Below are 21,742 nucleotides of genomic sequence, written 5' to 3' on the forward strand. Positions count from 1 at the left end.
AGGGACAATGCCGAAGGTCGGCATACGAGCGAGGAGACGACCGCCTCGCGATTGGGAAGGTCAAGGGCCTCGACGAGCGAGTGTCGAATACGCGGACACGGTGTTGCTAAGGATTTACAGACGTGAACGAGCGTGAGGGATAACGATTGGTATGATATGTGTGAGGTCAGGACGAAGGCGGACGTCGTCGAGCGCTCAGCGCTTCTGGTCGACGTCGTCGGAGAGAACGAAGCGGACGCCGCCGCCGGCGTGCGAGTCTCGAGGGAGGGAGGCGATGTCCTGCAGTTCCATAGAGTCAGCAAAGGCCATGAGGAAGCTCTGAGCGCGGAGCGGGACGAGAACGGAAGGGAAGTAGAGAGGCAAACTTCGCACGCACCGGTTCCCACGTCTCGACGTCGTCCATCTCGATCTTCTCGTCGTCGAACGACGCATCAGAGCCTCTCCTGCCCCGCGCCATGTCGATACGGATGTCTCCGCTCGCCGCCGCCTGCTGAGCCTCCTTGCGCTCCTTGCGTTCGCGACGCATCTTCTCCAGTCGAGACTGGAGGTCGGGTCGTGCGGGTGTCCGCGTCGTGCGCATGGCTGGCTCAGAACCGGCGAGCTCATCGACGATCTGGACGGCGGTGGTCGTGGTCTGCGTCTGGACGGCGATCTGGAGGCCGTCTTTCCAGGCTTTGGTAAGCGCGCTGCGCGACGGCTTGGCGGTGGAGATGTCGACAATGAGGTCCGACATGGTCATCTCGATCTGTGACCGTGCAGGAAGCAGGTCGAAGGACAGAAATGGGGCGGAAGTTGAGGATAGGCGAAAGAGAGGAGCGCAAGGAGGGGCAAGGGGACGTCAGCTTCGGTTCCGAGATACGTGGTGAGCCATGGTTCCCAGTTGATTTCGCTGGATGGATGGATGGCCGAATGTTCAGGAAGGGCGAAGGGCCAGGGTCTAGCAGTCGGAGGAGAGCATGAAAGGATCGCAAGGCCGGGTAGCCTCGCCGTGCGGGCCGTATAGCACACCTCAGGGAGGCAAAGAACGCAAGAAAGCAAGCACAGAGTAGCAGCGACTACCCATCCATCCCTCTCAACGACTACGTCTTCGTCGGCCGCCTTCGTTCAGCCCGTCGTCCTCCCACCGTCCTCCCGTCCGCCGTTCCGAGACGTAGTCGCAAACTGCACGGCGTTGTCTGAAGTTGTTGAACTGGAGGCATGACCCGCGCAGTGAGTTCGGCCCCGTCTTCGCGATACAGTAGCAGAGCGCGATGCCCGATGGAGCGCACGACAGGGTCGTGGGGCCAAGCGGTGCGCCAATGAGCAGAGCGGTAGCACAACCACTCGACGACGGGCCTTTCAGCAGCATGAGTCGTGGTGGATCGCAAGCCGAGCTTCGCGTTCGCGTCGAAGTCGCGTCCAGCGCACCCCGCACTGGAATTCGCTCGTTCTTCGCTCGCTCGCTCGCTTCTCTGCTTCATTCTCCGCTGTTGTCGCGCTGCGGTTCATGGTCTCGCTTTCCGCCAGTACGCAGACTTCTGCATCCTCCTCCTCACCGCCCGCCTTCTACTATGCCAAGGTGCGTTTCGTTCGTTCTCTGCACAGACTGGCGACAAGCTAGCCTTCCTTCGAGTGCTCAAGCGCTTCGCTTCCCTGTGACAGACACGACAAGCTCTTTGCGAGGCTCTGCCAATGCACTTCCGGTCGTACCAGGGTGGTGAGTTGCGCTTCATCCTTCCGCTAGTTTTCCTTGCAAGGCTCATGGATCCCTTTGCAGGCGTTTATACTTCAGGTTCGTCTGCCTGCTCGATCTTCTAAGCGACGCACGCTGAGCGACTTCGCAGATGGTCGTTTGCGCGGCCTCCTCCTCGACACCCACGACTCGCTGGACCCAGCTGGGCTAGGCGACGGCCAGAGTCTGGTAACGCAGTACGCTTGGCTTCATCTTTCTCGTATAAGCGACGCAAGTCAGCTAGTGTACCCGCTCTGGCTCACGCTTCTTGACGCTTCCCTCTCCCTCCCCTTCCCGTCTCCTGAATCCTCTTCAAACAGCCTTGGCTCCTTCGAAGGCGATGCAGCGACCGAGACAGTCGATACCAACCTCGGGCAATCACGACTGGAAGCCGCACGGCTTGCGGCAGATGAGGGTGACCGCGTCCTCGTCATTATCGGGCGACTGCAGCCTTTCGCCCCCGTATCCTCCGTCAGTTTCCCATCCGGAAAGCGTCCTCGGTATCTTGTGCTAGGGTTCTACAACGTCCAGGATGTCCATGTGCGTCGCTTTGCCTGTCGCTCCCGTCATCCCTCGACTCATTCTGATCACAAGATTCAACAGCTTCTTCCCGCTCTTCCACAAACACCTTTTGGCCCGGTTAATTCGACTTCTGTTTCAACTGCAAAAATCGCCGTGCGTACTCGATCCCGTGGCCAGACTTCGTTTACTGACCGTCTCCCCTTCGCAGATCACGCTCTCGTGGTGCGCAGACCAGGGCTTGCCCTACTGGTTGCCCGCAATCTCGTGCGTCGCGCCTCGCTCTCCGCATCTCGTCCACTGCTGAATCGAGGGTTCTCAGGCCTCACAATGTCCCCGCATCTTCCTCATCCGCACCCACCTTGATTCGCCCCCTCCTCTTCAGCGAGGCGTCTACCAAGCGCTTCCACTACTCCCGCGATACGGCGCGGGGCACGGCCTGCGACCGCTGCGGACAACTTGCGCTGGAACTTCACTGGGGTATCTTCGCCTGCGACTCTTGCGACTACGCCGTTTCGCAACGCCTAATCCCGTGGTTTCCCAAGCTCGTCAGGGAGGTCAATCTGCAACCGAAGCCTCCGCCTCGCAGTCTCGCTCCGACCGTACGCAGAATCGGCGGGTACGAAATCACGACATGGAATCTCGATCGCAGCAACCGCATCGTTCGCCTCCGCCCGCTCAAGTCGACCGAGTTCGAGGACGACTTATTCTGTGACCTGCAGCTGCCGGAAGCAGCGCACCAGCTTGTCCGCGGCAAGATGCGTCGGTGTCGGGGTCAGTTGCTTTTGCTCTGGTTCTTCTGATCTCACTGACTCGCGTCTACACAGTACCTGCTATGGCGACTTCCCACTACGCCTGTAACATTGGCGCCACGTACGACTACGGCGTCGAGATCCCGACATTCCCGCTTCCTTCACTCGACTCTGACGGCGACGCTCCCGATTCTTCCCTCCCTTCCCTCGCCTCCCTCGCTCGGCGGCATGTCGAGTCCGTTATCCATCGCGTCCTTAAGCGCAAGGTCCGCTTCAACGAGGTCCTCACCATCGGATACCGTGCACATCTCATTCCTCCTCGTCGAGCTCCAGCTGATCTCTCCTTCCGCAGGCGCTGGCACGAGGATCTCGGTGCGTAACGGATCATCTGGAGGAGTAGTATACTGACGATTTGCTTGAGCAGGCTCATCAGGACGCCGAGCGCGGCGTCAAGGATTTCATCGCCTCGTTGTCTCTCGGTGGTTCGGCCGTCCTTACCTTCGAAGAGTCTGGTAAGCCCGACGACATGGATGACAAGACGAACAAGCGCATCAAGTTTGGTGTTGAGCTGCGTCACGCAGACATCCTCGTCATGCAGGTGCGCATCGGATTCCTTTCGTCAGCCGCCAGTCAGGCTTACCTCTCGCCACGTAGGGCACGAGAATTCAACACGAGTGGAAAGTGCGTGCCTCTCTCTCGCTCGACTCACCCTGCCCGCTGAGACTGCTCGAACGGGACAGCACGGGTTGGAGTCCGATACTCTTCGTTTCGGTACGGGCAGTCCCGCGCCGTCTTCGCTCTACTCGCTAACGCCTTTCTCGTACAGTCCAAACCTTCCGCGACATTGAGCCTCGCGCGTCCTGAGGGCGTGCCGCTGAGCCACACTCCTCGTACAGAGTCTCGCCGCGCCCTCCGAACTCCCAGCGCCAGCACTTCTCCTTTCCCTCCAGTCCTTCCTCTGTGTAGTCTTCGGCAGCTGTATGCTCCATCGACATCGTTGCCCATGCCTGCAGTTCCTGTCATGGCGCATAATCTTGAGGGAAGTCGTCTGCCGGATCCTGGTCAAGTCGGCATCGAAGAGGGACGCTGGAGTTGTGTCTGCGCTGATACGAGTAGGAGGACAGGGACTCGAGCCATCCGCATCACTAACGAGATAGCCAGCATGCGAGAAAGCAGTCTTGGGAGAACGAGCGGGTAAGCAGAGTGCGGTACTGGGCTTGCCCTCGTGCGGCTACGCAGCATGAACACCGCACCCTGCGCCCCTGCTTTTCTGAGCGATCGAGACGATTCCTCCAGTGTCGCGTCTCGATTTGCGAGCGCGGTAGCAAGGATCGGTGAAGAGGGCGCCTGCGAGTCTGCGGCAGCCTTGCCGGGGGTTGCTGGCTCGCCGTAGTGCCGCAAGCAGGCGAGCGAGCATGCTGTACGAAGTCGTGTCGCCGACCGATGCGTCGACAGAGAGGAATCGAGGAGGAGCAGTGGGAGCAGGAGGAGGGGGAGAGAGGGGAGGCGGCGTCAGGCGTGCGGTGCGTGGTTGCTGGCAGGGCGAGCAGGTTCCCTCGCAGTGGCAGAGCTCCACAGCTTGCTCAGCGTCTGGCAGCGCGAGTGGCGAGGTCGACGAGGCGCACTTCTCCTCCCCGCATTCTCTCCTTCAGCTCGAACCGATCACCGCATCAGCTCATGAGTGGCCCTGTTCGGCCGGAGGGTTCGCTTAGCACTGCTGAGCTGCGGCGGCAGTACTCGCTCGGTGTCTATGCTGTCCCGCTCGACGACCGGACCGTGTTCATCGACTTCGAGGATCCTCGGGTGCGCCAGTTCGTCCGCGACCACGACATCCTGCCGCAGCGCAAGGTTCATCCAGAGAATGTCAAGCGGCTTTCCGAGTCTCTCGAGCCCGGCTCGCTGGACAACAGGTGCGCATCCGGCTCCTCCGCCCGACAGCCTCTTCCTCGCTGACCTGTCTGGACGGAACAGCATTCGCACGCCTGGGACGATCGCTTTCTTCCCCCTCGCACTGTGGGACTATGACCGCGCGCGACAGGACGAGATCCGAGCGGCGCGCAGGGCTTTCGTCGCGAAGTATGTTGCGCGGGAAGACGATCCTCGTGAGTTGGCACTTTCCCGTCGCACACGACCCTTGCTGACCTGCTCGACTCGCAGCGCAATACGCAGAAGGCGACACCGCGGTGAACGTCCCGCCCATGGATCATCGTCGTCCAGCTCGACTAAGCGTCCTCGATACGATACCTCTCGATGAATTGGAGACGCTCGGCTTGTACCTCTGCGACGGCAATCACCGCGCAGCAGTCATGACCCAGCATAAGCAGGTGCACGACGCTAAGGTGGTCGCAGGAGAGGCGGAACCGGCTGGACCGCTGGACTATGCGCTCGCTTTCGAGTTGTTCGCCGAAGGTGCGCCCTTCGTCCGCCCAGTCTCGAGCGTTACTGACCCTGGCTATCGCAGACGTCTTCTTCAACGCCGCGCTTTTCTTCACCATCTCGCTCGAGCTCAATCAGATCCACGCCCGCACCTCCATTCTCGCCGATCGCTCAGTCACCGCTACCCTCATCATGACGCGCTTCGCTCGTGTACGCGACGCATCTGCGAGTACAGAGGGCTTCACGGTCGTGTCGAATGACTACGGCTCTCTTGTCACCGCGCGGTACCGCTTCCAGGTCCTTCAAGAGGCGCGCCCTTCGCCTGCCTCAACCCTCGCAATTCGCTCACCTGTCGTGTCTTGCAGGCCGTCAATACGCATCCCTCGATCGCCTTCATGCTCGATAGTCTCGGCAAGACGCAGCTCTACAACTTGAACGGTTATGGCGGCAACGGAGTCGGCCCGGGAATCATCGTAAGGTGGCTCGCTCGTCGGGCGGTCTCTTCGTTCTGACGTTTCGACTCTCGCAGTTCCTCTTACTCGGCTTGCGCGACACGGCACGCTTCTTCTCCGTCATCGACCCGGCAGGCGATCTTGTTGCTGGGCGACCACTTCTTGAGAACCTTGCTCGCCGATACGGTCGCTGCCTTCCGAACCCGCTCTTCTACGCCGACGAGGTTGGAGACGACGGCACAATCACTTGGCAAGGTGTGCGCGCCGTCGGAGCGGCTGCGGGAGACTTGGCCAAAGGGCTCCTCAAGATCCCCGCGCGCGCCTTCAAGAACGACAAGACTCCCGTCCGCGAGGCTATCAACGCCTTTGCGTCCCGCATCCAGTCGATTGATGCAGAAGACGGTGCAACGGTGCGCTGGGAGGAGCGAGCGGTCAAGGTTCGATCAGCCGTCGTCGAGCAAGTGCGTCCAAAGCTCCTGCGCACTTGCACGGCCGCAGCTGACTGTTCCACCGTCCAGTTCTTTGATCTGCATACGCTCGCGACTCTCGACGCGTCCGAAACCGTCGACGACTCGACGTTGGACTCGCCTTCGCCTTCGACGACTGTCGACCGCAAACCTCAAATCAACGGCAAGGGCGCTCGTGCTGCTGCGCAAAAGTACGAGATCACGACGCTTTATCGTCACGTACATGCGTTCTCCACGGCATGGCTACTCCCGGTGCGTCGCGTCGATCCCTCACCTTCGTCGACTCGGCTCACACCTTGTTGCTGCTCCAGCTCGCCCACGCGCTATCCGCCCTCGTCCCGCTCGCCTGGTCCCACTCCTCTCGTTCTCCTCTTGCTCCCCCTCGCCTGTCGTGGCATGATCCCTTCCTCATCCTCCTCGCCTTGCATCCCGACGCTCGCAGCCGCCTCGAGAAGGATCCATTCGGTCCGATCGGCGGCTTCCGCATCAAGTTCGAGCGCATACCCGTCGAACCTTTCGGCGAGAACGCGCAAGAAGCAGCAGCCCTCATCGTGCGTGTTCGCGGTCCCGCATTTTCCTCGGCTGTAACTGAATCTCCAGTCCGCGCAGGAACTTGCTGAGTACGTCTGGCGACACCGCCAAGCCCTTATGTCCGAGTATCAAGCCGCCACGGCCGCAGCAAGCCGCCTTTCGGACGTCCAGCGCGACAAGCTCGCCTCCGATTCCGCCCCGGTCGACTCGCTTCGTGCGCTGCCCTCGTCGACCATCTCCTTCCTCCTCCCCTTCCTTATCCCGACGCCATTCGCCGATCTCGGAGCGCCGGTGCGCCTCTCGCTCGTCGCCTTCTACCCGTCGCATCGCGCGCTCTTCCTCCAGATCGCCGAGCTACTCTCCCTGCCGGATCTTACGCGAGCGGTGGAGTCGATAGTCGACGACCTTGTCATCCACCCAGAGACGGGACTGTCGCCCGCCGACCTGCGGATCAAAGCCGAGAAGGAGGCGCTCGCTGTAGCCGACGCGCAGAACGCGGCGGCAGCGCGCGACCGGCGGGACGATGAGGCTGCGCGCCATGAGCCGGGCGAGGTGGACGTGGATGCAGCCGATGGCGGAGACGACGATGTCCCCGCCCCCGAAGAGAGCGGCACTGGGGCGGACGAGGACAGGTCCGCCGGGGAGGAGGATCGCGGAGCTCTCGAGGGGATGGATGACGCGCTCGATGGGTCGGTGGCGGATGAAGAGGATCTACCTGCGGCGCCGAAGAGGAAGAAGCTTGCAGCCGCACGTGCCAGGGTCGAGGACGACGAGGAGGAGGACGCGAACGAGGGCGCGGATGCGGATGAGCGCGACCCTCCCACCCCCATCGTCGATAAGCCTCTCGTTGTCAAGGCGGCGGCTGGCGACGCTCTGAAGCGCAAGGGCCCGCCCGACAACGATCACGACCCGTCAGCGAAACGCCCCAAGCAGGACGCCGAATCCGCCATGCGCAAGATCTTCCGACATCTCTTGGTATACTTCGGTGCGACTGTGCAGGCGACGCTCAGTGAGGAGGAAGGTTTCGTGTACACCGTTACGGAGCTCAAGGCGGGAACGAACGGTCGCATACTGTTGGCGGTGCGTCGCTTGGCTTCGGCTCGTCGTGATCCTGGCTCACGCCTCGTCCTCGTAGGACCGCGTCGGACAGCCCGTCTTCCTCGAGGAGATCAAGCGGAAAGGGAAACTCTCTTGGATCGTTGGCTATCGCACCGCTCAGGCGGCGGCTCCGCTGCGCAAATTCGCAGCCGCCACGCTGACACGCGCGAACCGGTGCCTTTGACAGAAGCTTGCGGTCTCTTTCAACGTACTGATCTGACGATGGTTCGCAGGACGCTGTCTTTCTCGAAGACGAAACCTCCGGCCCTCCTGCGCCCTTCTGACTACGCATTCTCGGGTCGCCTCTTCCTCTCGCTCGCTGCCGTCTCCGACCCCTCTTTCAAGCCCCACGCTCACCCCTCGCCCGCGATCCGCAACGCTCTCGACATGGCGTGTACCGCTCGCAACTACAACAAGCTCCTCACCGCGATCATCGGCACCGGCGATGCTGCGGAGGAGCGTCGGCTCGCTTTGGTCAACGACACCGTCCTGCAACCTGCAGACGAGGGTTTGCGAACGCTAGCGGCGGTCGAGGCGTCGCTGGCTGAGGCGTGGGGGAAATGGATCGCTCTGATGGATGTCTTTGACGGGTTTACGGGTGCGCAGGGCATACTTTTCTTGTGTCCACGCTTGTTGACCGTCCTCAACCACGTACAGACGCTGGCGCTGCGGCGGAGGCAGGCCGTGTAGCTGGGGATGCGGAAGATGAGGCGGGCGCTGCGAATGAGGACGAGGAACTGCTCAAGCTGGTGGGGATGTAATTGCAGTGCGAGATGGTGAATTCACCTTTGCGCGAGTCCGAAGCGAGTTGCAGAAGTGGGCAACGAGTACTCCGCTCGCCCGTGTCCTCCTCCTCCTCCTCCTCCTGCCTCGTCCACCGCAGAGTCCTTCCGTGCGCCCGCTCTCCGGTACCTCGGGCTTTTCGAATCGCCGAAGCCGGGTCGTGTCTTTCTCCCGGATCTGGCTCGTAGACAGTCGTATACCGAATCTCTGGAACCGACAGAGGACGCGAAAACAGCTGAAAATGCAGTATCATTGAGGGAGAGAACAATGCGTGCGTCTCGACGACGAAGGACAACGGAGCGAGAATCGGATGCGAGAGAAGGGGACGAGACAGCTGGTGAGAGCGGCGGAAGGGGACTTGCGGCGGCGAGGCGGGGGTCGAACGTGAAGGTTGACCGGTCCCTCGGGCTGACATGATACAGCGTGGAGAACAGGTGAAGATCAGCACGAAGTCGATGCGGTAAACAAGGAGAGTACGCACAAAGCCTACTTAGAACCCCAAAGCACGGCTTGCCAGTTCGACGTCGGTGGCAGGATCTTCGGTGGCTTGCGCTTCGGCTTGGGCAGCGATCCGCCGGCAGCCTCCTTCTTGGCAGCGTCAGCCTTCTTGCGAACTTGCTTGTCGTATCCGGCCTTGTCCCGCGCCTGCACTTTCTCGTAGCCGGGGAGCGCCTTCAGCGTGTTGCGGTCCTTGACGAGCGCCTTCTCCTTCGCAATGCGCGCGGTAGGCGACCCCCAGTAGAAGGGAATCTCGCCGCCCCAGAGGGCCGCAGGCGGGTCTATGTCGGCGAAGGCGTCGGCGAGGACCCACTGGCAGGAGCGACCGCGCATGATGTTGTAGTGCTGGATTGGACTGAGGCCGGTGATGGCGTGAAAGGCGTCGTGGTGATACTCGAAGAACCGCTGGGTGAGGATGTTGCCCTCCTGCGGCAACAAACGCAAGATGAGAGAGACCGACGGAGCACGGGGGGCAGGACGCACGATCTTTCGCTCGCCATCCTCTCCGAGCGGGTAGGACAGGTCGATCACGGCGTGAAAGAAGTCGAGGACCTGACGAGGCGTAGCCTTGCGAACGGTTCCGTACGAATCGAAGGGGCGGATGTTCAGGCCGGCGACGGTCGCATCGACGCACGTGATTAGGATGTGCTCCAACCACATGAGGAAAAGCTTGGGGATGTCGAGCTTGACGTCCTCGGGCGAGAGCCACGCCATGAAAGCCGACCATTGAGGGAAGGCGGCGACTGGCGAAGACGTGAGTTAGCGGATGGGCGGCGAGCGTCGGGAACGGGGACGCACGCTTGCGTTCGGCAGCGCACTTCCGGTTGACAGGGCAGAGTACGTGCTGGAGGTAGCGAGCCCAGCCCCACTGCGTCGTGAAGCCGACGTACGGTCCGGTCGCGCGGTGGTCCTGCGAGCGCGTGGGTTAGATCAGCTCGACTCGACGCCACAGAGTCGGAAAGACGTACCCGCGCAAAGACGTAAATCCCGGAAGTCTTGCAGTCCTTCATCGGAACGGGCGTGACGATTTGCGCCCAGTCGAGGCGGAAGGAGAGGTAGTCGTCGTCGGCCTCGAGGGCGAGCAACCTGCGAATTGCATCCGTGGTATCAGCTCGACTCAGGGGACTGTTGAGAGAGCGCGTGCGCTCACCCTCCGAGAGCCTTTTCGAGATGAGGTCCCGTCAGCATCGCGAAGAACAACGCGATTCCGCCGCGCTCGATTTCGAGCACCTCCTCACCCCTGGACGACGTCGATGTCAGCTCATGTCGAATGGAGGATGGACCCAACCCACAGTTTGAGCGAGACTTTCTGGAGGAAGAGAGGGTCGGCAGACGGCGAGTCCCACGGTCCCGACTTCTCCAAGTCGTCCTCGAGGTCGTCGACAGGACTAAGGAGGTGGTCAGGAGTGTCGAGGACGAGAAAGGGAAGACGCACCGCCAGTAGTCTGCGTTCCGCAAGCTCTCCAGCTTCTTGTATCGCCTGAAGATCTCGACGTACCGGCCCTGTTCGAGGGAGGTCGAGTCAGCGCGGGCTGGTCGGGGCTCGGACGAGCAGCGTACACACCTTGATGACACGCTCGTGGTGCTCCTCCACGAATTCGCGGCAATACTTGTCCATCCACTCTCCCGTCGCGTCCGCATCCGCCCCGTCGTCTTCGTCATCTCCAACGGTCTCGTCGAGCTCGTCGCCGTCGATAGCTACATTTGAGGATATGAGAATGTAAGGCGACGCAAGTGAGTGGAAGGAAGAAAGAGCGAAGGCAGAAGTCAGCTCCCGACCGAGAACAAAGGGGTGGGGGAAAGCGGGGCCGCCCGACGCACGCTCCTGCTGGTGATCGTCTTCCTCGTCCTCCTCCGTGTCACTCTCCCACCCCCTGCGAGTCTTCCCGTCCTCCCGCTGAGTGGACCCCTCGCTTCCTCCTCCTCCCGAGCGGCCCTGTGTCGTCGAATCCGGCGCGTCGGTGTCCCTCGATCCCTTCTCCGAGCGCGTCGTGGATGTCTGGCGTGCGTCGGGGTCGCCAGCAGAAGCGGAGGGCCATTTGCGAGTGCGCTTGCGAGGGGGAGGCGGCATAGTGAGCGGGACGGCTGGAGCGCGCAGAGGACTGTCGTTCGGGCCAGGAGTACCAGCGACTTAATCTCAGCGTCGACGGCGGTCACACTGAGCAGCGAGCGAGCTTCCCTGAGCAAGTGGACGATGTCAAAGTCACGCGCGTGTCCTCCTTCGCCTCTTGCCCTCCTTCTCCTCACTCGACTTCGACCACACCTCTCGAAAGGCGCGTTTGACAGCCTTTTCACGCGTCGCTCACCATGGTCAACAACGCTACGATCAAAAGCAACCTCACGACGTTCATGCGTCCGTTCAAGGGGGTCCTCTTCCCTGACACGATGCCGACGGGCTACGAGAGCCTCGCTGGCCAGGAAGTGTTGCCCAAGGGCTTCCTCGGTCACTATCTCTCGGTCAACAAGCGCTTTGTGGTTGTCACGGCTATCAAGCGCTTCAACGGTGAGGACGCCTCTTCCTCCCCCATCTCTTCTACCTCGCGCGCCCGCTGTCCCCATATTGGCCCCTGACCGCCTCGCCCGGCTTGACAGGCGTCACGAAGGACAACAACTCGTCCTGGCGCGAGTCGGCCGAGCGTACGCGCTATGTCTCTCACGCCGGGGGCTCGAAGTTGCCCGCCCACCTCAAGGAGTTTGACAAGCAGGGTACGCGTGGGGATGCCTTCCTCAGCTTCGCAGACCGAGACGCTGACTGGTCGTCTGTCAGGCAATGCCAAGGTCCTCCAGGACGGCGACAAGGAGTTCATGGCGATCTGCCTCGACCTCGTCATCAACAAGGTCCGTCCCGCCGACCGGTCTGCTCGGATGACTGAATTAACCGCGACCCTCGCAGATTGGCTTCATGTCCTTCCAGGAACTCAAGGACCACTCGCACGCTCAGCTCGACTACGGCACCGGACTCGGCGGAAAGGCCACCATCATTGTCGGGCTCTTGGGTGCGTCGTCCTCTTCCTCTCTCACAGCGTGCGTCGCCGCTTACCTCTTCACGCAGCGTACTACTTGAAGAAGAAGAACACTACGGTCGTGATGTGCTACTTCCTCGGCTCGTCCACGATCGAAGACATCAAGACCATCGACATCCCGACGAGGACTTACTCGTTCGACCCGGAGAACGAGCAGACTGATGTCTCTCAGCTCATGTGGAAGATCGGCCAGGTGCGCTTCTGCAAGCCTGGCGTTTTCTCCCGCGTCATCAGCTCGACTCGACGCTTCTGCGGTACATAGCTGACCCGTCGTTCCGCTCGTGTCACTACGCAGGAACTCGGCTACGGCGAGAAGACGATGAGCAAGATCACCGACCGCCTCTCCAAGACGATGTTCCAGGTCGCCGACCCGACCGCCATCGACGAGAAGGCCGCCGACCTCATGCGTCGCCTCTGTCCGTCCGTTCTCCAACGCTGACTGGGCAAAACAGCAGCTAAGGAGTCCACACCGTTCTACAGGGAAAGCCCTCGCCCTCGATCGCCGCGCGACGATCCTCCTTCAGCACCTTCCGCTCCGCATCAAGGCAGCCGTCGACTTGAGGAATGGCAACGCGTACAAGGCCCGCCTCGAGTCTGGCTATGGAAAGCGCTTCGAGACCAAGGAATACCTCGCCGTCCTCAAGTGCGCTACCCTTCCCTCGATTCGTTCAGTGACCGCAAAGTAGATCTTGTCGTGCTAATGACGCGTCCTCCCTTCCTCAGCTACGCCATCAAGTCCTACAAGGACGACGAGGACTTCTGCTTCCGCGACGCCATGCTCGCCGTCTGCTGGACGAGCAACTACAAGCGCACCACCGGGCAGGTCTTCCAGCTCGTCTCGAGCCGCGCCTACATGATCGTCGACGCTCTGCTCGAGGTCAGCCTAGATTCCCTCGTTCTATAAGCCTGCAGAGTGCTCACGTACGCAACCTGCGACAGGCTGAAGTCGAGCCGACTCACATCTACCGCCCCTCGCGCCTCGTCAACCTCGGTTACGTCCAAGACACTTCCGTCGTCGGCGGATGGCGCTACGCCAGCGACGAGAGCAAGACCGAGGTTGAAGAGCACGAGGCCATGCAGATTCAGGCCGACCTCGAGCAGAACGTCCAGCTCAACGAGACCTTCGAGTTCTAGGTGCGTTCGTCCGCCGGCTGGTGAATTCATGCGCAGCGCAGAGCGAGCGCTTGCGTGGGTCGTCGATACTGACTTGATCTTGTCGTCAGAGCGGTACCTCAAGTACAAGATTGTTTCGCTCGCCTCGTCTTTGCCATCCGCTCAAACCGTTCCTCGCTGTTGTTTTCCCTTGTTGCCATGGAGACGATCCCTTCGCTTGTTCCGGCTCTGTTGTTCTGTGCACCCTCGACTCGCTTCACTTCCCCTCGCGTTGTCTCCCCTTTTTGCGTAGAAGCGTCTCGTCTCGCTTTTCGTAGAGAGCCCAATGCTGGTCATGGTGAATTGCAGGCTGAGCGTTGCGCACGACGGAGGAGAGGAGAGCATTGTGAGTCATCCGGGGACGAGAACGAGCGCGAGACCAGCACGAGCGCGAGACGAGCATTGCTGAGCTCCGCCTGCGACCTTGTCAAGCGCACGCGCTCGATGTCGAATAAGGTGTCGGGGTAGAGGAGCTGTTGATACACGGCGTCGGAGTACTGCGAGAAGACCGGTCAGACCAGCTCGAATCGTCTTCAAGGGAGCGACTCACCTCGAAGTGCATCGCGCCGTGACAGCCCGAGGCGAGGCACTCCTTGCCGTAGACGGACATGATTCGTGTCCTGTTGCGACAAGTCGGCTCGTCGCAGACAAGCCACGCTTCGTAGATCTTGCTGATGAAGCCGCGAAGTTGGAGGTCGAGGCGGACGCGACGGTGTCGGAAGCGACGCCTGGCACTCGATGTTGCCGCAGAAGAAGCCGTGTTCGGAGAGCATGCCGGCCTAGAAGAGAAGCGCAGTCAGTGGCTTGAGCGAGAGCGAGCGAAAGAGGACGGATCGCACCTTGTTCTCGAGGATGTCGTCGAACGGGTTGATCGTGCCGCAGGTTCGATACCGGATGCGGAACGGCTCGGCATCGGCGAAGCGCTGGGCGTCCGAGATCTGCGACTGAAGCGTCTTGAACTCGCGTTCGCGGACATCGAGCGAAGTCGACTTGGAGCGCAGAGCGTCGAGACCTGTAGACGTGTGTGTGTCAATAGTTGCGACGCGTGAGATTGCTCAAACGCACTTACCCAGGCATACGGCAAGACGAGCCTTCTCGGTTCCTTCGATGTGCTCGCAAAGACGCTCGATAGGCGGGAGAACTTGCGTCGACAGGTAGACCTCGAAGTCTGCAGATGCACCGTCAGTCAAGCCGTAGAAGCTCGACGGGAGGACGGGAACCTACCAATCTTGAGCGTTGAGCCTTGTCGGCGCACGTCGTCCGGGTGATGAGCGTTGGCGGCCTGCGCAGTCTTCGTCGTCTCGCCGTTGGGCGGCACGCAGAAGATGTAGGGGATGACGTCGCCGGCCTTGGCGGAAAGACCCTTCGCCTTCATCTTCAGCGCGACCTGGACGTGCGGGAGCGACTTGGCGTCGGGGTAGTCCTCCGGGTTCTTGCCGAGACGCTGGGAGAGGGAACGGTGTGAGTCAGCCTCGATAGCGAGAGAGCGGTGCGCGACGACGCACCTTGTGGATGATGTAGTCATCAAGAGGCTTGAAGCCGTTGCGGATCTTCTCGCCGAGGTCGGAGAGGTACTCGTGAATCTCCTGAATGACAGTTTCAGTCGCCTTCGCCGAGAGAATCATGTCGAGAACGTCCCTACAAAAGCGCCGTCAGCAGGAGTCGAACAGGACGGGGCAAGCCGACGCACTTCGAGGCATCCTTCGAGAGCTTGGAGAACTCGCGACGCTTCATGTTGAGACCCTTGATCTCGGTCGTGACCTCGCCCGGTCCGCCCTTGCCGTCGTCCTCCACCTTGCGAGCGGCGTACTTCTTCTTGTTGAGAAGGAGCACGCGCTCGAAGACGGCATCGCGGTCAATCTCGAGCTTCTTGTACTTGTCGTTGGTCACCTTCGTGCAGGCTTCGCCAATCTTGAGCGCGGCGGCGTTAGTCCGTCTGGTTCATGTTGATCACGACCGAGTCGGTGTCACCGTAAATGACCTGTCGTGAGCGAAGGTCAGCAAGGGATGAAGCTGAGAAGGCGAGCGAGACGCACGTTGAGCGACATGCCCTCGGCGTCAGCCTTTGTCCGCGTCAGGATCTCGCGACCTTTGAAGGTGGTGAGCGCGGCGAGAGGGCGGGCGTAGAAGCGAGAGCCTTCGTAACCGAGACAGCCGTACATCGAGTTGACGATGAGCTTGAGCGCCTTCAGGGTAATGTCGTACCGCGAGAAGGGAGAGCGTATGACTGGGTTACGAGAATCAAGATATGCGGGTGCACCTGCATCAGCTTGGCGACGGTGGCCGACTTCTCCTTCATGAGACCCTTCACGATCTGTCGACGAGCGACGAGCGAGGCAATAAGCTGCGGAAGAATTCCTTGAGGTTCGCCGTCGCAAGGTGCGCGGTCGGGCATCTTGTCGAGGTCCTCGGCCTGCGGGAGAAGAAGTCAGTCCCGCCGCTCAGCTTCGAAGCAGAGGAGAACGCACGTCTTCGGCGGTCCAGTCGATCGTCGAGAAGTCGATGTCGAACTCCTGGATGATACTCGGGTAGAGCGAGTTGTAGTCCATGACGAGGACGTAGCGGTCCCACAAGCCCTTCTCCGGCTCGAAGACCAAACCACCCTTGTACTTCTCGCGCTTGACCTCGACCTTCGGCTCCTCCTCGCCGTTGTCGTCCCGAGTCTTCTTCTTTTTCTTCTTCTCCGCCTTGTCGATCTGCGCCTTCTTCTTGCGCGACGAGATCTTGTCGGGCACGATGTAGCCCGTCTCGTAGAAGCGGTGGAGCAGAATGTACTCGTTTCGCTCGGCACGGTTTCCGGCGAGCGTGCGGTTCCTGCAGGCGACTCGTTAGCGGTGAGCTTATGCGGGCAACGCGACTCAGGCGCACCAGGAGTTTCCGGCCAGGTTGGTCAACTGGCGAGTGAGCGGAAGCGCCTGGACCTTCGCAGCGACGGCCATCTGGAAGTACGTGTCGGCCTCGCACTGCAGGACGAAGTGCTTGAGGTGGGCGGCAGTCGAGTGGACATTGTCGAAGAACTTGGCCGTGTCTTCGGGGTCGATGTCTTCGCGGGCGATGCCGAGGTGCGTCTCGCACATCTCGGTCAGCGACCATGTCGTCGAGTCGATCAGGGACTGCGGAAGGGAACAAGGATGAGATGCGATTTGACAGGTAGGCGGAGACGGTACACACCTTCGATCCGTCGCTAGTGAGGTCGAAGAGCAAGCGACCCGCAAGCAAGCCGGTGTTCCACCCAGAGCGCAGCTGCGGCCACTTCTCGCCTTTGACACGGAAGCGGCCGACGCGCGACTAGTTGTCGACCTTGAGCTCACACAACCGGTTGAGGAGAACGTCGAGGTCGAGCTGGCCGAAGTCGTGCCCGACGATGACGTCCGGGTCGTTGCGGGATATGTAGTCTGCGAAGAACTTGATCAGTCGAAAGCTCAGGCATGAGAGGGCAGAGACGCACCGAGAAGCTGGATGAGGAGTGGTCGCTCCGCCTTGAAGAGCGCGAAGATAGGCGATCCCTGGTGCTGGCGCACTTGCTGGTCGAAGCCGGTTGGGAAGTCGGTGAAGAGGTTGCGGACGAAGACCTCGGACGACGAGCCTTGGTGTTCGACGGGAGTCGGGTCGTCGATGTCCACTGCCAGCAGGCAAGATGTGAGTAGGAAGCACAGCAGGACTCGACTCGGCTAGAACGCACCGTCATGCCAGACGCGAGCAGCAGCGCAGACAATCTCGCGCTTGTTCTCCTTGAGGTGGACGACTGTCCGGCTGCTCAAGCTGAGGACCGTGAGGCGAGGGACGTCCTTCGCGGCGGTCGCGTCGGAGCTGGAGAACGGCGAGATGTCCTTGTCGTCGACTTCGGCCTTGAACTTGGTCCACGAGAACTAGTCGAGTTGGGGATCAGCGGACGAAGCGAAACGACGGGAGGAAGACCTTGACGCACTGCATCGCCCTTGTTGACCTTGGGCTTCGAGATGTTGAGCCAGCACGGACCCATGATCTTGTGGTCGACGACGAAGCGCTCGAAGGCGGTCGCAGTCGAGCCGAAGACGTGCGAGTACTGCTCGCCAGCAGCGTCGATGGGGATGTCCGACTCGTTTCGCTTGCCGGCTGCGATGAGATGGACGGTCGGCATACGCAAGACCGTGTGTCAAAGAAGGCGACGCACCAGGGAAGTCGCAAGTGACCTCGAGCCAGTTCGTCTCTTTCCGCGGGACACCCTTGATGCCGAAAGCGTACCGCCGCTTGACGTAGCCCTGCGTGCTCGAGACGTTCCGCAGGTTCCACTTGCCCTTCGCATCGTCAAGGAAATCGCCTTCGACGTCGTCGAACGGCAGCTCGTCGTCCTCGTCATCCGAGTCATCCTCGTCGACCTCGCCGCCGTAGTCTGCGAGCGTGGATCGTCAGCTCGAGCAGCCTTCGGAAGGAACAGCCTAAACGTACACTCGGCCTTGGTCTTCGGGAGAACGTAGAGCTTGCGCTTGATGTTCTTGACGACGACTGTCGCGCTGACAAACTTGGGCACGACCTTTTCGGCCTTCTTGCCGTCCTTGATCTGTGCCACCATCATCTGCTCGTCCTTGACGCGAACCTTGCCGACGAGGCGGACGGTGCCGGGTGCAGGCTCGTCATAGTCGAACCACCAGAACTGAAGCGAGCCGTCGGATTCGAGCGCGCTCGTCTGGTGAGCCGGTGCCCGCATTGCGTCGAGCTGATGACCGTCTTGTGCTCTTCGTTGAAGGCCGTCGAGTCGTCGGTCGCCTCAGCGGACACAACGATTGGAGCAGAAGCTGCTGCCAGAGCGGAAGTCGCGGTGCGCCAGTCGACACCCTTGCGCTTCGGCTTCATTTCCTCGAGCATTGGGCTCGGCGAGGCGTTGTCGACCGGTTCAGGCTTCGGCTTGACGGGCTTGATGGCGGAAGCGTTGACGATTTGCCGTCGCTGCGCCGGGCCTTTGGGCTTGGCCGCAGCGGTAGTCGGCTTGACGAACAAGTCATCATCGTCGTCCTCCGTCTTGACCTCCTCATTCAACTTGCTCGATTCGCCGAGAGGCTCGACAGCGGGAAAGTCATCGAAGAACCGCTGGTCCATGCCGCCGAGGTCATTGTCAAATTCGTCCATCGCCGTGTCGAAGCGAGCCTTCTCGACGCCGTCGAAGCCGTCGCTGGACGGTGCGCCGACGAGGAAGGGGTCTGACGCAGGGTCGGAGGCGACATTGGAAGAGGAGGCGAAGTGGTTGGTCGAGCGGAAAGAGCTGGCGTCGAGGTCGGCCTAGCGCTTCGGACCAGAGACGGTCTCGACGAGCGAAGGCTGCGCTCGCTGTGCCGCCACAAGACGAGACGACTCTGTCTTCTTGACCGTCGCCTGGCCCTCGAGGTCGCCGAGCAGACTAGCCATCCATCATCGAGTCTTCCTCCCGCTCCTTCAAGGGCAAGCCCTGCTTCTGCCGGTCCGGATTGATGTACGGGTTCGCGCCCGCAGCGACATCGACACACGCCTTTGCTCGCTTGTTCGCCGCCGCCGTTAGCTGTTTCTCCTTCTTCGGCCGCGCAATTGACCCTCGTGCCTCCCACCCGTTCTACCAAAGAATGAACAGTCAGCTCGAGTTCGAGTGAGTGCACCGACGTAGCACACCCTCTGCTGCGACCGTTGTCCATTCACTCCATGGTTCCGACCTTTGTACCGCCGGTCGCCATTCCCCTGTCTGATTGTGGTCCTGGAAGGGAGGTCCGACGGCCGTGACAGTAAGCTGAGACAGCATAATGAGCAGATGAAGAGGCGAAGGGCGATGAACAGCGAGGAGCTGGAACGCACAAGCGCTGGAGAGATCGATGGATCGGTGGTTCCCAGGGAGGACGGATCACGCAGGGCGTGAGCGTCGCCTTGTCGCAGGGAACGAGGTGCCGACGCACAGCTCTGGCGCCGTCCACTGAGCGATCTGGCAGGGCTTCGACGGGCTGCAGACCCCATCACGAGAAGCAGTGCGCGGCCTGGCAGCAAGTTGAGAGACGAGAGACTAGCGCAAGAGGCGAAGAGGAGGAGTTGCCGTCGAGCACTCGGTCCTCGACTGCCAGGCTCTGCTACAAGGCTACAGGAGCGTTACAAAACATTACAACAGCTCACGGCCGAGCCTGCGCGCGTCCCCATGGCTCCGCCGTCGCACCGCACTGCTTCATCAGTTCGGCGAAGAAGGGGAGGGGAACTCCGTCCCACGACCCGGCGAGGAGGTACGACGGTGCTCAGAGGCCTTCAAAGGAGCCCAGACTACGGTGCATGTGCGCGTCTGGGACGGACGGGAGCACACCGCCAACCTCGCCTCGTCCTCGCGCTCGAGCACCCTTGCGAACACCTGACTCCGCACACGAGCCCCTGTATGTTGGCCTGAGCGGCCACACAGCTCTCGAGGCGCGGGAGACAATGAGCGATACGAGCTAGGCTCGATCCGTGGCGCTTCCTTCCCTCATCACCGCTACTCGAGGCGCGTTATTTTCATTGCGCTCTCTTCTTCGCTCAACGAGGGTACTCTCGCGCCGCCTGCTCGCTCGTTTGGACTCGCCTGCTGCTGTCTTACTACGATGGGCTGTGGTGCTTCAACTCCTGTTGATCCGGAGGCGCAGGCGCGAAGGTGAGCTCAATCTTCGCCTCTCCGCTGTGTGCTCAAGGCGTCGCTGACCCGAGGTTATCTGCAGCGCGGCCATCGAAAAGACGCTTGCGCAGGACCGTGAGAAGATGCGATGGGAGATCAAGCTGCTCTTCCTGGGCGCAGGCGAGTCCGGCAAGTCGACAATCATGAAGCAGTTCCAGCTGGCGTATGGGCGGCCTTTCACGACGGAGGAGCGAGACGAGTACCGCGATGTGATCTTCGACAACGCCGTGCGATCGATGCAGGTGCGTTTCAAGCTTTCGCTGGATGCTAGTCTTCCGTTGTTTGCTTGAACGCTTCTTAACGTCTTCCCTTCGACAGGTCGTCATCGACGCGTTCGACTTGCTCAGCATCGAGGTTCCGGAGTCGCTGAACGAGCACATCGAGCTGCTCATGTCGATCGGCGACAATCCAGAGCTCTCCACGGACACTGGCGAGCTCAAGCCTGACGTCGGGAACGCTATCGCGACGGTATGGGCGTTTGACGGGGCGAAAGAGGCGGTCGAGATGTCGCACGAGTTTCAGCGTGCGTTCCCGCTCTCCTCCGTCCCTTCGTCAGGGGCGCCCAATCGCTGACTCTCACCGTGCGACACAGTGAACGACTCGGCGTCTTAGTGCGCTTCAGCTTCGTCTCTGCCTCCACCGCGCAGCAGCTCATTCGCCTCCTCCACAGCTACTTCGACAACATCGCCCGTCTCGTCCAAGCCGGCTACGTTCCTTCCGACATCGACATCCTCCGTTCGCGCGTCAAGACGACGGGCATCACCGAGATCAAGCTCGACATTCACGGCACGATCTACCGGATGATGGACGTCGGCGGACAGCGGAGCGAGCGCAAGAAGTGGATCAAATGCTTCCAAGACGTTCAGGTGTTGCTGTTCGTGCTTGCGATATCTGGTGAGCTTCAAGCGTGGACAACAAACCGCGGCTGCAGGACTGACCTTCCTCTCCGCAGAATACAACCAGATGCTTTACGAAGATGAGACCGTCTCGCGCATCTCCGAAGCCACGACGTTGTGGCAGTCGATTGCCAACTCGAAATGGTTCGCGATGGCGAGTATCATCCTCTTCCTCAACAAGATCGACATCTACCGCCAGAAATTCGAGCTGTACAAGCTGTCCGAGTACATGCCCGAGTACACCGGTCCGAATACGTATGAGGCAACAACGCGCTTCCTCGCTCACCGCTTCTCCGAACTGTACACGAACCCGACTCGACCGCTGATCATGCATCTCACCTGCGCCACCGGTGAGCGCCCTGCACTTCTCGCGTCGCTGTAGCCCTCCGCGGCTGACTGACATGCTGGTGGCACAGACACATCGCAAATACGCACCGTCTTGGCCGCAGTGCAGGAGCAGATCCTGGCGAACAACCTCCTCGCGAGCGGTGCGTCAGCTTCTCCCGCCGCTTCTCCCGTCTGATGCTCATCATTTCCGCTCTACAGGACGAATTTAGTCGTCGATCCGATGTCAACGAGTCTCTACTCTCCTCACGCCACGCTCTGACGCCGGTCACGTCGTCCCGACTATCCTCACCTTCGCTCGTTCCGCCTTCGTAGCTGTATCCGATGTCGCTTTCTTCGTTTTGTGTTTACCGTTGGAACGACAGCTGTCTGTATTCGTCCGAACTCGTCCTCTGTCGTCGTTCTTCGCTTGTCGCCTTCTCCCTCTCGTCCCTCTCGCTCGCTTGTACACTCCCTCGCCCTGCTCAACTCGCCTCATCGAGCTGCTTGCTATCAGCCGTACCACTGA

At 60.9% G+C, this 21,742-nt stretch overlaps 7 protein-coding genes across 7 annotated transcripts; 4 read left to right on the forward strand and 3 right to left on the reverse strand.

Annotated features, from left to right (window-relative positions):
• Positions 1–195: 195 nt before the first annotated feature.
• On the reverse strand, positions 196–733 carry RHTO_06362 (uncharacterized protein; the record flags this gene model as incomplete). Its single annotated transcript, XM_016420023.1, has 2 exons — positions 196–279; positions 377–733. 2 exons carry the CDS (start codon positions 731–733, stop codon positions 196–198), a joined length of 441 nt encoding a protein of 146 aa, XP_016275477.1.
• A 753-nt stretch (positions 734–1,486) lies between these two features.
• Positions 1,487–3,846, forward strand: RHTO_06363 (alkylated dna repair protein; the record flags this gene model as incomplete). Its single annotated transcript, XM_016420024.1, has 14 exons — positions 1,487–1,558; positions 1,642–1,696; positions 1,757–1,771; positions 1,824–1,908; positions 2,032–2,251; positions 2,315–2,386; positions 2,442–2,497; positions 2,553–3,004; positions 3,058–3,282; positions 3,335–3,354; positions 3,407–3,580; positions 3,637–3,663; positions 3,723–3,753; positions 3,809–3,846. 14 exons carry the CDS (start codon positions 1,487–1,489, stop codon positions 3,844–3,846), a joined length of 1,542 nt encoding a protein of 513 aa, XP_016275478.1.
• An 813-nt stretch (positions 3,847–4,659) lies between these two features.
• On the forward strand, positions 4,660–8,667 carry RHTO_06364 (uncharacterized protein; the record flags this gene model as incomplete). Its single annotated transcript, XM_016420025.1, has 12 exons — positions 4,660–4,892; positions 4,954–5,084; positions 5,140–5,391; positions 5,444–5,655; positions 5,724–5,831; positions 5,888–6,271; positions 6,329–6,529; positions 6,589–6,828; positions 6,887–7,888; positions 7,944–8,080; positions 8,140–8,504; positions 8,564–8,667. 12 exons carry the CDS (start codon positions 4,660–4,662, stop codon positions 8,665–8,667), a joined length of 3,369 nt encoding a protein of 1,122 aa, XP_016275479.1.
• Positions 8,668–9,175: 508 nt separating this feature from the next.
• RHTO_06365 (uncharacterized protein) lies at positions 9,176–11,258 on the reverse strand (the record flags this gene model as incomplete). The annotated part of the gene is made up of 9 exons (XM_016420026.1): positions 9,176–9,613; positions 9,671–9,930; positions 9,986–10,097; positions 10,156–10,273; positions 10,338–10,427; positions 10,480–10,575; positions 10,623–10,690; positions 10,752–10,885; positions 11,009–11,258. The coding sequence occupies 9 exons, from the start codon at positions 11,256–11,258 to the stop codon at positions 9,176–9,178; spliced, it is 1,566 nt and encodes a 521-aa protein (XP_016275480.1).
• A 236-nt stretch (positions 11,259–11,494) lies between these two features.
• On the forward strand, positions 11,495–13,344 carry RHTO_06366 (uncharacterized protein; the record flags this gene model as incomplete). The annotated part of the gene is made up of 9 exons (XM_016420027.1): positions 11,495–11,690; positions 11,780–11,893; positions 11,955–12,025; positions 12,081–12,183; positions 12,240–12,403; positions 12,506–12,626; positions 12,691–12,853; positions 12,934–13,087; positions 13,150–13,344. The coding sequence occupies 9 exons, from the start codon at positions 11,495–11,497 to the stop codon at positions 13,342–13,344; spliced, it is 1,281 nt and encodes a 426-aa protein (XP_016275481.1).
• A 311-nt stretch (positions 13,345–13,655) lies between these two features.
• Positions 13,656–18,744, reverse strand: RHTO_06367 (DNA polymerase alpha subunit A; the record flags this gene model as incomplete). The annotated part of the gene is made up of 22 exons (XM_016420028.1): positions 13,656–13,859; positions 13,913–14,033; positions 14,098–14,141; positions 14,202–14,374; positions 14,432–14,530; positions 14,587–14,806; positions 14,868–15,000; positions 15,053–15,273; positions 15,317–15,343; positions 15,399–15,548; positions 15,623–15,775; positions 15,831–16,176; positions 16,231–16,475; positions 16,534–16,622; positions 16,674–16,757; positions 16,811–16,984; positions 17,045–17,231; positions 17,291–17,457; positions 17,516–17,734; positions 17,791–17,995; positions 18,067–18,618; positions 18,679–18,744. The coding sequence occupies 22 exons, from the start codon at positions 18,742–18,744 to the stop codon at positions 13,656–13,658; spliced, it is 3,879 nt and encodes a 1,292-aa protein (XP_016275482.1).
• A 1,178-nt stretch (positions 18,745–19,922) lies between these two features.
• Positions 19,923–21,446, forward strand: RHTO_06368 (guanine nucleotide-binding protein alpha subunit; the record flags this gene model as incomplete). Its single annotated transcript, XM_016420029.1, has 8 exons — positions 19,923–19,972; positions 20,037–20,235; positions 20,312–20,516; positions 20,586–20,604; positions 20,664–20,887; positions 20,946–21,239; positions 21,306–21,377; positions 21,436–21,446. The coding sequence occupies 8 exons, from the start codon at positions 19,923–19,925 to the stop codon at positions 21,444–21,446; spliced, it is 1,074 nt and encodes a 357-aa protein (XP_016275483.1).
• Between the last annotated feature and the right edge of the window lie 296 nt (positions 21,447–21,742).

The sequence above is a fragment of the Rhodotorula toruloides genome (assembly GCF_000320785.1).
Source record: "Rhodotorula toruloides NP11 unplaced genomic scaffold Scaffold4, whole genome shotgun sequence".
NCBI classification, from domain to species: domain Eukaryota; kingdom Fungi; phylum Basidiomycota; class Microbotryomycetes; order Sporidiobolales; family Sporidiobolaceae; genus Rhodotorula; species Rhodotorula toruloides.